At 41.9% G+C, this 16448-nt stretch overlaps 1 protein-coding gene across 2 annotated transcripts in view; it reads left to right on the top strand.

Moving 5' to 3' along the window:
- Positions 1–6309, top strand: part of ZNF385D (zinc finger protein 385D) — a 354021-nt gene extending 347712 nt beyond the window's left edge. For both annotated transcript variants that reach the window (XM_040243011.1, XM_040243010.1), the window contains 2 exons: positions 29–130; positions 3351–6309. In XM_040243011.1, the coding sequence (XP_040098945.1) occupies positions 29–130; positions 3351–3569 (321 nt within the window). In that variant the 3' untranslated portion in view covers positions 3570–6309. The remainder of the gene's footprint in view (positions 1–28; positions 131–3350) is intronic.
- The last annotated feature ends 10139 nt before the right edge of the window (positions 6310–16448 follow it).

The following is a 16448-nucleotide window of genomic DNA, read 5'->3' on the forward strand; positions in this document are numbered from 1 at the left end:
AGCTCTCCCCTTTCCTTGCTTTTAATAGCACATTAGCAGTAGAAGGCACAAAGACAGAGCTGCCGGCAAGCCCCCGAAGCCTAAATACAGCCCTTACAACAAACTGCAGAAGGCCGCGCATCCCCTGGGGGTGAGTGTCACTTTTGCTGCCAGGCAGGGTGGAGCCTTTCTTGGAGGATTTCATTTTGTCAGTTCCTAAGGGAGATAAACGAAGATGCCCAAGTGAAAACGGTTGATTTGAAAGTCCAGCCCCTGTGCCACCAACAGAATCACTGGTTTCCTGAGTTGGGTGGGCTCCGGTCCCCGCTAGCTAAAGTGAGACATCTTTTCAGCTGGGCTCAGGTTTATAGAGCATGGGGACGGAAGGAAACCCAGACTCTCTTGCGTCAGGTAAGTAAGCACAGGAAATCCGAACCTGAAGTTAGCAGGTACTGTTAAGAAAGGTTGGTGAGGAACAAATTCTTCCAGCTTCTTTATAAGATCTCCAAGAGATAAAGCATTGCTGTTGTTTCCCTCAGCAATTCTGGCTTTTAAACAACAGTCTGAAAGGCGTGGCTCGCTTAAAAAGAAAATTCACTTAGAATACTATTTAAGGCCTGGGAAATCGTTCCTGAGACATGCCCTCTTGTTTTTCACACTAGCACGCATATTAGTATTGATGTCCCGACCTAGAATTTTTACAGGATTTTAGGGGAAAACTGTAAACCTCCTGACATTTTAAGCTATTTATTTATAAGCATAGGCTTCCCTGATAGCTCAGTTGGTAAAGAATCCGAGTGCAGTGCAGGAGACCCCAGTTCGATTCCTGGGCCGGGAAATCCCCTGGAGAAGGGCTAGGCTGCCCACTCCAGTAGTCTTGGGCTTCCCTTGTGGCTCAGCTGGTAAAGAATCCACTTGCAATATGGGAGACCTGGTTTCGATCCCTGGGTTGGGCAAAGACCCTGGAGAAGGGAAAGGCTACCCACTCTTTATACGATTTTAGGGATCTACCCACTTTTAGGCCATCTACCCGCTTTTTATAGGATTTTAGGGGAAATCTGCAAACCTCCTGACATCTTAAGCTAATGCTTTATAAGCATAGGCTTTTTTTCTGGTTGAAGTGGCCATAGCTTACATCTGAGAGACGCAGGGTTCTGCACTGTTCAGCTATAATAAACTGTAACTGTGTGTATAAAAAATTAAGATGGAGAACAATTGCTCTACAGTATGTGCTGAATTATGCATTTTGAAATCTGTTTTCTTCAAAATAGATCTTATTAATAATCAGTGCTATTGTGTGCTGCCGACACGTGAAAACACAGTTAAAGGAAAACTGCAATCATCTATTGTGAGACCTCAGAATGAGTTGACCCAATTAATTTAGTAGCATCACCCATTTTTATGCAAATGAATTCCCTTTGCTCTTTTGCATAGAATGCATTTTAGCTGCTGTAAGAGACTTTGAATTCTGCTCAGAGTGGGTGTTTCAGCAGCACCAGCCATGACCTGAGTGCTATTTCTGACCGGTGGAGATGCCGCTTTCAACAATCAAGTGAATAGTTCTTAAATAAACAGAGAAGTCAAATTGTGTTAATGTTAGCTTCCAAAGCCTCCTGCTTAACTAGCACTGTTTCCATAAATGGGAACATTCCCTTCATGAGAACAGCCATCTTACTAACCCTACTCGTCAGAGAGTAAACCGGTATTGCAGCACAGTGTCAGAATGTTGGTACCAATGAAAGCAAAACATGGCAGAGTTTTCGGGGGAGATCATTTTTCTTCCCTTCTTTAGTGAAAGCGGAACTTTATTATTGTTACGTCTCTTGATTGGCACTCACACCTTCCTGTGCTACGCTCTTGCCACATCTGCATAGTCAGAGTAGCTGACAGCATTAATCAATTTCTCTTTAAAAATGGCTATTCCCTGGCACTTGCCTAGCCCATCAGTGGTTGACATTCCACACTTTGACTACAGGGGGCGGGTTTGACTCCTGGTGGGGAACTAATATCCCAGATGCCGGCAGCCCACCCAAAAATAAATAAAATAAACATTTTAAAATGTCCATTCTCTGCTAGTTAAAATGTGTGTAAAGAGTGGAATAAAAAATTCCCTATTTTTTCTCAAGATGAATAGTTTCCTCAGGAGGTATATTTATCATGAAAAATAAGATAGCCAAGTACTTTTCTGCACATCTATTCAGCTCCTAGATCAGGCCATTTTCTGGGATCTTCCAGTTCCTCCAAGAGGAAAGATGTTCTACCGTTTCCATTATTCTTTTAAAATTTGTTTTATTGTCGTATACTTGATGTACAATGCTGTGTTAATTTCTGCTGTACAGAAAAGTGATGTTATACATATATAATATTTATACATATAGATTCAGTTATACATATATATTATATATAATAACATAGCATTGTACATATATATTATATATATATATTGGGTTGGCTAAAATGTGCAGGCTTTCCATAGATGTTCTGTATATATATATATATATATATATACATATACACATATATAATATATATTGAGTTGGCTAAAAATTTGATTAGGTTTTCCATAAGGTATTCTGTGTGTGTATATATGTAAATATATATATATGTGTGTATATATATATATATATAGGGTTAGCTAAAAAGTTTATTCAGATTTTTCATAAGATGTTCTCTGTGTGTGTGTGTGTATATATATATAGTATATATACTATATATATATTGGGTTGGCTATAAAGCTTGTTCAGGTTTTCCATGAAATGCTCTGTATATATACATATATAAAATACATATATTCTATTGCATGAGCTGCTCTGTGTATATATATATATATAAAATACATATATTGGGTTGGCTGAGAAGCTTGTTCAGGCTTTCCATAAGATGCTCTGTGTATGTATGTGTGTGTGTGTATATATATATATAATACATATATTGGGTTGGTGAAAAAGTTTGTTGAGGCTTTCCTTAAGATGCTCTGTGTGTATATATTAGATAGATAGATAGATTTGGTTGGTGAAAAAGCTTGTTCAGGTTTTCCGTGAGTTGCTCTGTGTATATACATATGTCTAATACGTATATTGTATTGCATGAGATGCTCTGTGTATATATATGTAATACATATATTGGGTTGGCTAAGAAGCTTGTTCAGGCTTTCCATCGATGCTCGGTGTGTATCTTTTCCTTTTCACGTTCTCTTCCGTTAGGCTGGTCCCAGGACACTGAGCAGGCATCCCCGTCTTCCACGGTTCTATTGCAGTTCCCAGGGTGTGATTTTACCCGGGTGGGGGGGTGCGAGCCAGCCCCTCTTCTGGACCCTGCGGGTGAACCCCGAGACTTGCGCTCACCTGCTCTTCTTTCTCCCCGCCCTGCAGGTGAAGCTGGTCTTCTCCAAGGAGCCGTCCAAGCCGCTGGCGCCGCGCCTGCTGCCCGGGCCGCTGGCCGCCGCCGCGGCCGCCGTGGCCGTGGGCTCGCCGTTCGGGCTGCGGGCGGCGCCCCCCGCGCTGCTGCCGGCGCTGCCCCCCGCGCTGCTGCGGCCGGCGCCGGGGCCCATGCGCAGCGCACACGCGCCGGTGCTCTTCGCGCCCTACTGAGCGCGGCCGGCCTGCAATAACTCACAAGCCACACGCGGAACAGAGAACTATGCAGCGTTTATTTATAGTTTAAAGTATATCTGAAGAGCCAGGACTTTTGATAGTGAACTGAAAAGAGTATGGAAAAGATGAAGTAAAAGAGGGAGGTCTGGGGGCGGGCGGGAGGGGCGGTATTGTCTCCAAATTAAAGCATTCCTCTTGAACATTGAGTGTTTTAGAAGTGATCTCCAGCCTTGACCTGTAGTGGCACTAGAACCTCCGAAGCCTTTGTGACACGCCTTTTGGGCACCTGTTTCCCCTGCATTGTCTTTCCTGCTTTACGAGACAACTATACATTGTCTGAGGGCATTAACCGGTTCCAGTGTGTATATAAGTAATCATTTACTCTGTAGATTAAAATAATGCAAAAAAAGAAAAAAACACAAAAAACAAAAGCAACACTGTGAATAGTAGTACCCGTGGTCCTCTTGCTCTGACAGCAATTCCTGGGTATTCATCCCAACCAAGGCAGATGCACTCGATGTCTTGTAAAACAGTAGTGCTGTGTCTCAGTCTAAGCCACTAGGTTCTCAAGAATTGCAGAAGGTAGGACGAACAACTGTTTCATGCCAGTAAGCAGTCAAAAGATCAACACCACCATCTGGTGTGATGAAGGTCCCCAGCTGACCCTCTCCCATCCTGCCCAACCTGGAGATGACTTTCAGTCCAGAACAAAAGAACAGGGCTGACTTAGAATAGAGTTGGGGAGACTTTAATAAAAATAGTTTCTCACAGAGTACTTTCCCCACACACTAAGGCAGTGTTGCTGGAAACAGAGAATGTTTTTCAAATGCTTATGTCTGAAAACAGGTAAACCCATGCATCATGGGAGTCCAGAAAGAAACCAGTACAACTATTCTGTTTCAAGGATGAGGGACAATCCTAACCTAGCATGATAATGCAAAGTACAGATTTTTCACATTAGTACAAATCCAGTGAAAACAAAGAATATTACACCTCTGCAATATCCCCTTTATATCATACCAGTAGGGTTGTCTCTTAGGCAAAGTTTTCTGCTTTGACTATGATGGTAGACATTAGCTATTGTTGGTGGGTTTTCCTTTTTTTTCTAGATTTCCTACTGACATGATATAAACAAGTAATATATGTATATTTAAATATTAGGGAAAAAAAAAGAAAAATGAATCTGCATTCATTTCACACCAGGGGTATAGAGTTAAAAAATACTGTTAAGTTGCACTTGGCCATCATTTCTCTAGTGGAGTTGTGAAATACTAACAGCCTTCAATATTCATAAGGCTGAAAGGAGTTGATGTTTTACCTTTAAAACAAGATTTATCAGGGGTATATATAAATATATGTATATTGTATATATGTTAGAAAGATTAAGAGTATAACTTATAAAAAGAAAATCTATATAAAATAATTATATATCCATCCTGTGTTACATGTTATCATTAAGTTGGTAACAAATGGCATAAAAATAGCTGTGCCTTTAATTTGTGGTAAAGGCTATTTGCTTTTTTCCATAGAAAGCTAACATATACCTATCACCTATGATGGGGTTTGATGCAGCCAGTCTGTTGCATTAATAAGAATAATAACACTCAAACTTCAAACAATGGAATCGTGTACAAATCCACTCTACCAGATTTAGGTTTAGAGAAAAAAAAATATTTTTGAAAAGGTTTTGTAGAGAACTATTTAAAAATATACAGAAAGGCTGAGTATGGCCTTCGTGAAACTGCTCTTACCTAAAATGTAGTAGACTTTTGAGCGTCTAAAGATGCAAGGTGAAACCATTAGAGAGATGGGTATTTAGCATTTGTCATTTTATATTTAAGAAACACCCGTAGCGTGCTTGGTGCTCAATATTAAACATGGTCTTTGGAGTTCTTCTCCGCCACCCAGCTAAAGACATTTGTCATATAAACACATCTCTAAAGCAGTTGACTTTGTATATCTTTTGTTAAACAACCAACCAGAAGCAAAAAGGAAGAAAGGAGAGAAGGAAGGAAAGAAGGGAAAGAAGAAAAGAGAAGGTGTCCCATCAGTCTTTGGTAACAGGGGTTTCAAACCATATCTCCTCTGCCTGAACATGCTGACTGGGACTGGGACCTGTTTCTGAGAGCGTCTGGCGATGACGCGTGTGCCAGCACCTCTACGTTCTGGCCTCCACGAGCATTTCCTCTGTTTCACCCTCAGACCCCCCTGTTCAGCCAGGTGGAGAGCTAGCTCATGTGTTTTGTTCTTGGGGTCTGTCTGTGTCTTGTGTGACCAGTTTTGGACAGTCTTGACCTTTAGTTTCTGCTTTGTCAGATCTTTTCACTGTTCACGCTGTCAGCCCGAATCCCTGTCCAACAGCATTCACGCCTCTAAAGCCTCCCCTTCTGTTGGAGAACACAGAGTTGATCGATGCAGCCTCGCTGCAGTGAACTCTGCTGTCCTTCCCCGTCCTCACCAAAGTGGAGGAGCCGGTCCACCCAAAGTCAGGGCCTGTGAAATCGAGGGGTCCTGGATCACGAGACGTGACTAACTTTAATGATTTGCTGGGAGACAAATAAATCAGCCATATTTTCTCCATCAGCCATATGAGAAACCTCAGAAACACCTAAATCCCTTCAGCTTCACTTCACTATGGAACCATTTCTGTTTAAATGGTCTTTAAAGTTGGAGTTGTAATCATCCGTTGTCTTTACTCACTACCTAATAAAGGATGAAGCCTAACCATAGAACTTAACGCTGGATTCTCTGTGAATTGTTTCCCCACATGCCAGGTATTCATCAACGCCAGATCCATATCTACCATGGGGCAAGCTGCTGTCAAGCTCTATCCTTTCCCTGAGGGAACTTCTTTTCATGAATAAAGATCAGATTGGTCAGCAGTGGTGCTCTGAACATCCCAGGTGGGCTCTGACTTTACAGTTTTATGTCCCTTCTCGCGCCACATACCCACGGGCAAGGGAGTGATAGACAGGCATCTCTGACCTCATTTCAAACAAATATAAATGCATTGCAAGAGCCAAATGCTTCAGGAAAAAGCATTGTTGCACCTCATCCAGATTACCCAGGCAAATGGAAACAGTCGTTGGGAAGGCATTGTATTTCTCTTCTGAGAAAATAGGTGACAAATCACTCCTCTCCCTGGTCCTGAGCTTTGAAGAGTGGTCTTTCTAGACACATAAGCAAACACTGTTGGCTTTTGGCCGTTAATATCATCACCACCTCATCTCAGAGGACTGCAGTCTTCAGGTCCTGTTGGGTTTCCGTTTTTCACTTGCAATAATTTATTGCCATTATCAGAGATATAATTTGGTTTTTTGAAAGGTGCTACATATTTTGTTGCCAAGGAACTGTTTAGCCAAGAGAACTTTTATACTTACTTGGAAATTAAAAGGACAGAAAATCATAACACAAAGGAATAAAAATGAAAAGGCTTAAAACCAGGATTATTCAGTGTTTATTGTGGATGTGCTCAGGTATGTTTCCAAGGCACAAAACCATTACATGGTGGTTTATGGGCAGCGAGTTTCACTTGCCATTAATGCTTTAGATTAATATCTTTGTCTCCACACCATAGAATATTTCAACTTTCCTGAAGAAATCAGATCAAAAAGCTAAAAAAAAAAAATGAATGGTTTAGAGAGAAAGCTTCCTTCAAATCTCAGCTGACCTCCGGGACCCCTCCCTGCTCATTAGCATGGATGGCATCACATTGGTACACATTGGTCACTCTTGGTACACAGGTGGCGCTGGTGGTAAGGAACGCGCCTGCCAACACAGGAGTTCGAGCCCTGGGCTGGGACGATCCCCTGGAGGAGGGCATGGCAACCTGCTCCAGTATTCTTTCCTGGAGAATCCCATGGACACAGGAGCCTGGCAGGCTGCAGTCCCTGGAGTCGCAGAGTCAGACTAAAGCCACTTAGCAGAGCGCAGCACACAGGAAAGTGTCCATGAAGGAGTGAGGAAAAGAAGGAGCCTGAAGGGAGTCAAGCTTTGCTGCCCTGTGGCACGTGGGATCTTCCTGGACAGAGGTCGAAACCGCACCCCTCGCATTGCAAGTGAAAGTCGTTCAGTCGTGTCCAACTCTGTGACCCCATGGACTATCCAGCCCACGGAATCCTCCAGGCCAGAACACTGGAGCGAGGAGCCTTTCCCTTCTCCAGGGCATCTTCCCAACCCAGGGATCCAACCCAGGTCTCCCACGTTGCAAGGCAGATTCTCAACCACGGGACCACCAAGGAAGGCCCTAGGAATGAGGAAAACCAGGGGCCCGAAAGAACTCAGGGGTTTCTGCCCAGCAGGTAACATTTCAATAGTCAACAAATGCTTTGGCACTCATTTCTTCATCAGGAATGTGAGTGAGAGTGAGTAGAGACTGAACTGGTTAAATATTCCTGCATTAACAAAGACATTTTTTTCATCCTCACTGCTTTCTTATAGTGAACCATATAGCTACTCAAATATTTGCATTTGCTCAGAAAAGTGTTCTGTGTTCCTTTCCTTCCTGAGGAGACATCACACAGTAGGTCCATTCATCTGACCAATCAGAATGTAGACTCACTGACAGCTGTTAGAAAGAAAGAAAGGTTGAGTCGCTCAGTGGAGTCCCACTCTTTGCAACCCCATGGCCTGCAGCCCGCCAGGCTCCTCTGTCCATGGGATTCTCCAGGCAAGAGTGCTGGAGTGGGCTGCCATTGCCTTCACTAGAGGATCTTCCTGACCCAGGGGTCGAACCCGGGTCTCCCACATTGCAGGCAGATGCTGTACAGTCTGAGCAACCAGGGAAGTCCTGACAGCTGCTAGGGGACTTGTAAGCACATTAGATTCACGCCAAGTCATTTGGGATACACTGCACCTGTTGGCTCAGTCTAAAGCATAAAAAACATCTGAACGGAACCAGTCCCAGTAACAGCAATGGAAAATCGACAGTGAGCCTGTGGAGGGAGCCACAGATACTCGCTTGCCCCCTGGCTGTGCTGTCTCCCTTCAGCAGGAAGGGACCCCATCGGAGCCACTCCTAATCCTGTCCTGAGTTTGCCTGTGTTTTAGGTAAGAGCCACCCTACTTAGACCACTGCCTCCACAAACAGAGGATATCAGTTGTGCCCTCTTGTTATTGACACAGCAAGAATTTTTTGGACTGAATCCTGACAGTGAATGTCTTACACAATGGTAGCTGTCGGGTTTAATTAAAATAGCAGATGTATCTGCAAAGCACCTTTCCTGGTCTTCCTACAGTATCCTCAGTAACGATGGCAGTTACCATCAGGAAGTGAAGTGGACGGTGTCTTTGGTGAAGTCTGCATTGCCTACTTCCTTGTGCTGAGAGGGGTATCGGAGCTTCCAGGAAAAGATGAGTATGATGCTTCATCTTCCCCATGTGGCCTACAAGGTCGTTACTTCCAGAAACCGGTTTATAGCTTACCAGAATTACAGATGGTGATGGAAGACAGGTTCTGTACTGGGAAAACTTCCTCTGTGCTACTTGATCAAAACCCCGAGTAGATTGCAAAGAATCACAGAGTTTATGTTATCAGTGCACAGACGTGAACGGACCAAGAATTACCTTCAGTCGGATCATCTTTCCCCACTTCTCAGTGATGGAAGCCATTCTTCCCAGACAGTTGTCTCTAGAAAATGCCAAAATTTCAAGTCAAATTTGATGGTTAACACAGATGACCAAGTTGAGAATAGGGTCAATGAAAAACGGGGTTATTCTCTTCATGACTGACAAGTCAACCTAAAAGTAATTTCCAAAAAGTAGAGCTAAAATGGTTTGTGAGCGAAGGTATAACCAAGCACTAGTGCTTGTACAGTAGCCAGGTCATAAATCAGTCACCTAAATCTAAATGTGCATGGGCAGAGAGACACATGCTTCTTTTAAAGATGTAAGCCTCAATGCCTGTTTTACCTGCTACCACTTTTCAATATCTTATTTTAGAATGATTAGGTTAATTTTACTGTAAGAAGAGGAGCTCTGATTTAATCTCAGTCACTTTAGGTCATGGGGAGGTTGACAAGCAGATGTGATATCAAGGTGCTATGCTCTCTAGCGAGGCTCTTCGCTGGCAATTTGCATTGGGTCGTGTAACTACATCATTGCATACAGCCTACGCATTTTGACACAGGGCCTGAGCTCTTATCCAACCTTCTTCCACTCCAGGCAGTGTGCAGGACAAGGTAAAACAAGGCTAAAGAAAGCTGGCAAAGAGAGAATCCTTTATTGGGGCCCAAATTGCATTTTTTTCCAGGAAAAACATTTTTTTAAGCCACTCTGTTATTTGTTCGAACTTAGTGAGACATGAATCCATTGAGAAACAACGTTGCAGAGTTTTATGGAATTTTTAAGCCATGGTGAGAGTATATAGAGTTTTATTAACCACAGATAACAATATGTATATCCTTGGATATTTGTCAACTCAATTTAAAATAAGTTATCTTATCACTCCGGTGCTCTGATGACCTGGGGAGGGGGATAATGAGGGGTGCCACAGGAGGAAGGTCTCAGAGGGAGGGAGGTGGGCAGGTGTACTGCTGATTAACTTCATTCCACAACAGAAGCTGGCACAGCTTTGTAAAGCAATTGTCTTCCAATAAAATACATTATCTTTTAATTTCAACACACAACACTAGGGCTACAGGTGGCTAATACTGGGTAGAGATCTTCTACCGAATGCCTTCTGCCTGTTGTTGACTGTGAGCTGATACTACTAGATGGAGGAAAGTCCTCGAAATTCTAGAAAGTTTAGTTTTCATGAACTAGTCAAGAAGAATTTCTTGGTATGCCATCTGTTTTTTAAGGAGATTATGGAAACATATGTGGACATGTTGGGTACTTGGGAAAAGCCTTGCAGCCAAAGGATCAGGACACAAGACTGACCATCACAGAACGCTGAGTGTGGTTTCCAGTTTCAACACAAAACATCTCTGAGGAAATGGAGCCAACTCGTTAGTTTGATGATTCCCTTGTGGAAGAAACAAAATAATAATGGAATTACTTTATAGAGATGTGCTTTTAAAAAGGCTGAATTTAGTAACAGCAAGTCATTTGCTTCTCAAAATTTGTTCCAAACCTGAGTCTAATTCCTCTAAATTTCAATAAAAAAAAATGAACCTTATAATTACAGGTTTCATATTCCTGCATACTATTTGAAATGGAACTGATCTGATTCCAAAGCATCATATGCAGCTATATTAGACACACAATTTTGTCCTGAAAAAAAAAAAAGAAGAAAGTTGATGGATTGTTTCAAGAAATATGGCCTTAAACACACATGAAGCCATATGCTAAGAACATCGCTTTCCTTGGGAAATTTGTTAGTCCTATTTTTTTTTTTCATTTATTTTATCAGTTTAAATCTTATGTCAGTTCAACTAGTTTTTTTTTTTACATAATTGTATGAAAATATAGTATTTAGCCAACATGATAAGACATTCAACTGTCGCAAAAATTGGACATTTGGTTATTTTAATTTTAAAATTTTTTTCAAGTTCAGTTGATTTACAAGGTTCTGTTTGTCTCAGGTGTGCTGTAATATGACTGCATTAGACATGCTTATATGTAGATTTTTTTCAGAGTCTTTTCCACTATCGATTATTACAAAATCGTGAAGCAGTCCAGTGGTTAAGACTTCGCCTTCCAGTGCAGGAGGGAAGGTTCGATCCCTGGTCGGGAGCTAAGCTCTAACGAACCTGGGGGCCAGAAAACCAAAACATAAAAAGAAATACTGAGTATAGATCCCGGTGCGGCTATTTTTAAATGGTGATTCTTAACAACAGAGCTACTGACAGATCCTATCAAGTGAATTGAGTGATGACCCTGGATATTTACTGACAGGAGCCAAGTGGAGCCTTAGTCTCAGATCTAAAAATAGCCTAATCCACACACATTTAGTGACCGCAAATTGAAGGCTGTGTTTGTTTTTGACAACTAGACTTCTAATGGGAAACTCTGGTGTGAGCATTTTAAACATTTGAATAGTATTCTCAAATTTTAAAAAATAGGTTATCGTTTGTCCTACATTTGTGTAACTGAGGGCAGGGGAACCTACTTCAGGGGAGAAAAAGTGTGTAATTTTTGTCCTCCTATATTCTTATAGCTCAGAGAATGCAGGCAGGGCTTTGTCCAATATCAGCTGCTTTGCAAAAGGTTTCATAAGATTTTCAGTTCAGTTCAGTCACTCAGTCTTATCTGACTCTTTGCGACCCCACGGACAGCAGCACACCAGACCTCCCTGCCCATCACCAACTCCTGGAGCCCACCCAGATCCATGTCCGTTGAGTCAGTGATGCCATCCAACCATCTCATCCTCTGCTCTCCCCTTCTCCTCCTGCCCTCAATCTTTCCCAGCGTCAGGGTCTTTTCCAATGAGTCAGCTCTTCACATCAGATGGCCAAAGTATTGGAGTTTCAGCTTCAACATCAGTCCTTCCAAAGAACACTCAGAACTGATCTCCTTTAGGATGGACTGGTTGGATCTTCTTGTAGTCCAAGGGACTCTCAAGAGTCTTCTCCAACACCACAGTTCAAAAGCATCAATTCTTTGGCACTCAGCTTTCTTTATAGTCCAAATCTCACATCCATACATGACTACTGGAAAAACCATAGCCTTGACTAGATGGAGCTTTGTGGACAAAGTAATGTCTCTGCTTTTTAATATGCTATCTAGGTTGGTCATAACTTTTCTTCCAAGGAGTAAGCCTCTTTTAATTTCGTGGCTGCAATCATCATCTGCAGTGATTTTGGAGCCCTTAAAAATAAAGTCTGCCACTGTTTCCACTGTTTCCCCATCTATTTCCCATGAAGTGATGGGACCAGATGCCATGATCTTCGTTTTCTGAATGTTGAGCTTTAAGCCAACTTTTTCACTCTCCTCTTTCACTTTCATCAAGAGGCTCTTTAGTTCTTCCCTTTCTACCATAAGAGTGGTGTCATCTGCATATCTGAGGTGATTGCTCTTTCTCCTGGCAATCTTGATAACAATAATAGCTCATATTCAAAAGAGCATCACCAGAAACACCAAAGCAGTGTAATAACATAACTAGCTTTTTATGAAGAAACAGGGAAAAAAAAAAAAAGAATGAAAGCAAGGGTTTTAGAAATTGACTTGCTAGTCACACGGACGGAGGTCTCTGACCCATCACTCAGCTACACTTATGATGCAGGGGTCAGAGCCTCTCCAGCCACTCGTGTGGGGACACAGTGGAGCTGCAAGGATCCGAGGGGACACGGCAGAGCTGCAGGGATCCAAGTGCTCAGGCTGCAGACCTATGAGGCTTCCACGCCCGCCTGTGCCGTGAACAGCTTTGCTCTTTTCCTCTTGCCAAATCATGCTGAATAACCTTTCATCAAAGGTTCTGGATGTCCCCAGGTGGACTTGGACAGTTGAGATGGAATTTTTTGCATGTTTTACATTTTGATAGCTGCGTGATGACTCTTTGCGTTGTTGCTATTATTTATTTCCATTGCAGACCCAAACAATATCCCCTGGTGTGCCAATAGGGTCCTAAATTCAAAATAATAATAATAATCAGAACAATTCCCATCATTTGCATCATGCCATTCTTCTGTTTTAAGCAATAAAAATCCCCTCTATGCCAACTATTTCCACAGTATGAAATGAATCAGTTTTATTGACTCAAATGTAAAATATAACACATTCTATCCTGACTCTGGTCCTGTACTACGTCAAAGTTGCAGCTGTGAACAAATTAATCTCTTTTTTAAAAAAACAGGAATTCTTTAAAAAGAACCTATTTCAATTTTTTAGAAAAGACACTAATGGTGTTTTTATGTGATGGAAACTCCCTAGTTCCTTCAGCAGCTCCAGGAACATCGGTAGGCACTGTCCTCTGTCTCTTTGATGGTTTCAAAGTTGTCCAAGTAAATAAGATATTAGTGCCTATTTCAGGAGGTTGGTTGATTTAGGTCTTATTATTCACTTAGTCCATGAAATAAATATGGGTGCGTATTATTCTCTCATCCATAAATAAGCCATAGGCAATGTATCCAATTTAAGACATATTTTTATTCTTACTTGAAGCTTTAAGGCTTTTGAGAACAAAGTTTACAAACTACATGTTCTACTCTACTTGTTTGCAACATCTTACAGTTTCAAGAAATACAGAAAAACTGTATAATACAATTGTCCCAAGTGTCAACGAAGACATTTAGTGACTCACAGGACATGTATCTTGTGACTGTCTCTCAAAAGAAATGTACTCTTTGATGGGGGAAGACAGTAAAATGCTGTGTGTTTATTCATCTCTAAAGGACAGTGTTCCATGTTCCTTCTTTCTCTCTTGTTAGAAAGATACCAACTTTCATTTTTAATCATTCAGTGCATTTCAATTAAGTGTTAGGCAGAACAATAATTTTATTTACAATTTTGAAACCCAATGGTTGGCCCCTGCTGAAATAAAATTTCACTGCAGGCAAGATGCTGCAGGATAATATTCCATGTTTCCATAGGGCAGAAAAGGTCTTTTTTTGTTTGTTTGTTTATTTTGCCTGAACAGTGCCTAAACAAATTTTAATTAGCTCCCAAATGTCTTTTAGAAAAAAGAAAGAGGATTTCCTTTAAAGTTAGAAATTCTGATTCCTCTTGAAAAATCACAAAAACCTGAGGGTTTTATGAAGAAACTTGTGTCCAAATTCGTGACTCTATGGACTGTAACTCACCAGGCTCCCCTGTCCGTGGTTTTCCAGGCAAGAATACGGGGGTGGGTTGCCATTTCCTTCTCCAGGGGATCTTTCTGAAGCAGGGATCAAACCGGGTTCTCCTGCATTTCATGAGAATTCTTTACTGAGCCGTCCTCATTCCCATTAGGCAACCATTGGCTGCTAACTGAACTGCCTCCTGCTTTGGGGAAAGGAGGGAATTTGCTGTGATCTGCACTCAGATGCCCCAGCATTGCTTCCTGCCAGGCCCCTGCTGTCACGGGGTTTGCAAATCCCAGAAGGGCTTGTTGGCTCTTAGCTATCCCAGGCTCGTTTGCGGCTACTCTCCAGGGTCTTGTACATTCTGAACCTTCACCCCTGTCAAATCATTCTTCCTAGGTTCACCTTGCATACGCTTTTGGTTCTTGTTTTGGACAGGCAGCTTCCTGGGGAACCTTGCTTTGCCATCTATTTCAGTCAAGCTTCCCTTTACCAGAATATGATTTGTGAGAAATTAAGCAGTGGAGTGTGTGTGGGTTTCTTGGAGTTGAGACATAGGACCTGTTTGATTCAGGCAGTGGGTAACTTTATCCAGAAAGGGAGTCTGTCATTTTCTTTGCGTCTTCCTTTAGGAGAGTCTGGCTTCAGCTAAGAGCAGAAACTGGATTTCAGAAATAAATACCAAGTATCTTACACATGAAGAAAAAAAAATTTCTTTCATTTCTTTCTTCAAGTTAAACATGATGAAAAATTCTGAAACAATAATGTTTCAGGATTTAAGTTTGCTCCATTTGGGGGTTTTTTTTGGTGCGGGGAGAGGTGGAGAGCCACATACAACTTTCCCAAAATACCTGGAAGCTGCCAGACTATTTGAAAAAAAATCCACACCAAAGATTTTTACTAATGTTCAAAACAACCTCTGCTCATTCCCATATTTCAGAACATATTTCCCATAGAATTAGCCATACCATGCAAAATATCTATCCTTATTACCGGGCTGGGCAATAAAAGGCCACATTGATGCTGATTCACATCCGTGATTTTTAAATTGCTAATTATCTAACAGCAAAGGTCTCCTTCCTGCTGTTTTGCTTAGAAACAGAGTGCCACGGCTGATCATAAGTCTCTGTTGAGTATTCCAAGCTAGGAGGCTGAGCCAGAGCTAGATTTGGAATCTTGACTAATATACAACTTCGCATTTTTCAAAGTGTGTAATCCAGGCATTGCAAATAATTTCTGGCCAAGTCCTAGGAAACTGCTCATAGTCTTTCTAAACATAGCTGGGAGTTGTTATGCTGAAGTTAAAACCAAATGTCAGCTAAGGTCTGATACTGGGGAAAACAATTAGCATAGCAGTGAATTACCCTCTTGTGAAAGAGTTCATCTTCAAGTGCTAATTATTAGTTGATCGTGTTTTATTCATTCATTGGAATTATTTTCGAGAGCATCAGAGCATTTCAGGTGGGTTGGGTTGAGATGGGAAAGACTACACAAACATCCCCTCTACAAATTTGTGTATTTAGCTAAAGATGCAGGGTTCCATGGAAGCAGAATGCCTGAGGGCAGGACAAAACAAGGTTTCTTTTGCCCAGTTTTTTTCCTCTGGGTTAAGTTAGGTGAGACTTGGAGGAGGCCAGACAAGCTTGCCAGCAACCTCTAGTACAGAGAAGGTCCTGCCAGATTTATGAACGAAAACCCAGGTTATTCTGACTGATGCTGAAGCTCCAATACTTTGGCCACCTGATGTGAAGAACGGACTCATTTGAAAGGACCTTGATGCTGGGAAAGATTGAGGGCAGGAGGAGAAGGGGATGACAGAGGATGAGATGGTTGGATGGCATCACCGACTCAATGGACATGAGTTTGAGTAAGCTCCCGGAGCTGGTGATGGACAGGGAAGCCTGGCCTGCTGCAGTCCATGGCGTTGCAAAGAGTTGGACATGACTGAGCGACTGAACTGAGCGGACACTAACTTAGTGCCATCGTAGAGTTAGACATATTAGTTCCTAGGGCTATCAAAATAAATGACCAAAAACTCTGATGGTTTAAAAACAGCAGACGTTCACTCAGTGTTCTGCGGTGGTCTAAAGGGAAAGGAAATCCACAAAAAAGAGCTGATACATAAGAGCTGATACATGTACCCGTGTAGCTGAGCCACTCTGCTGTAAGTTAGAAACTAATGCAACATTGTAAAACAACCATACTCTAATAACATTTA

Source organism: Oryx dammah, unplaced genomic scaffold (genome assembly GCF_014754425.2).
Source record: "Oryx dammah isolate SB20612 unplaced genomic scaffold, SCBI_Odam_1.1 HiC_scaffold_7, whole genome shotgun sequence".
Taxonomy (NCBI): domain Eukaryota; kingdom Metazoa; phylum Chordata; class Mammalia; order Artiodactyla; family Bovidae; genus Oryx; species Oryx dammah.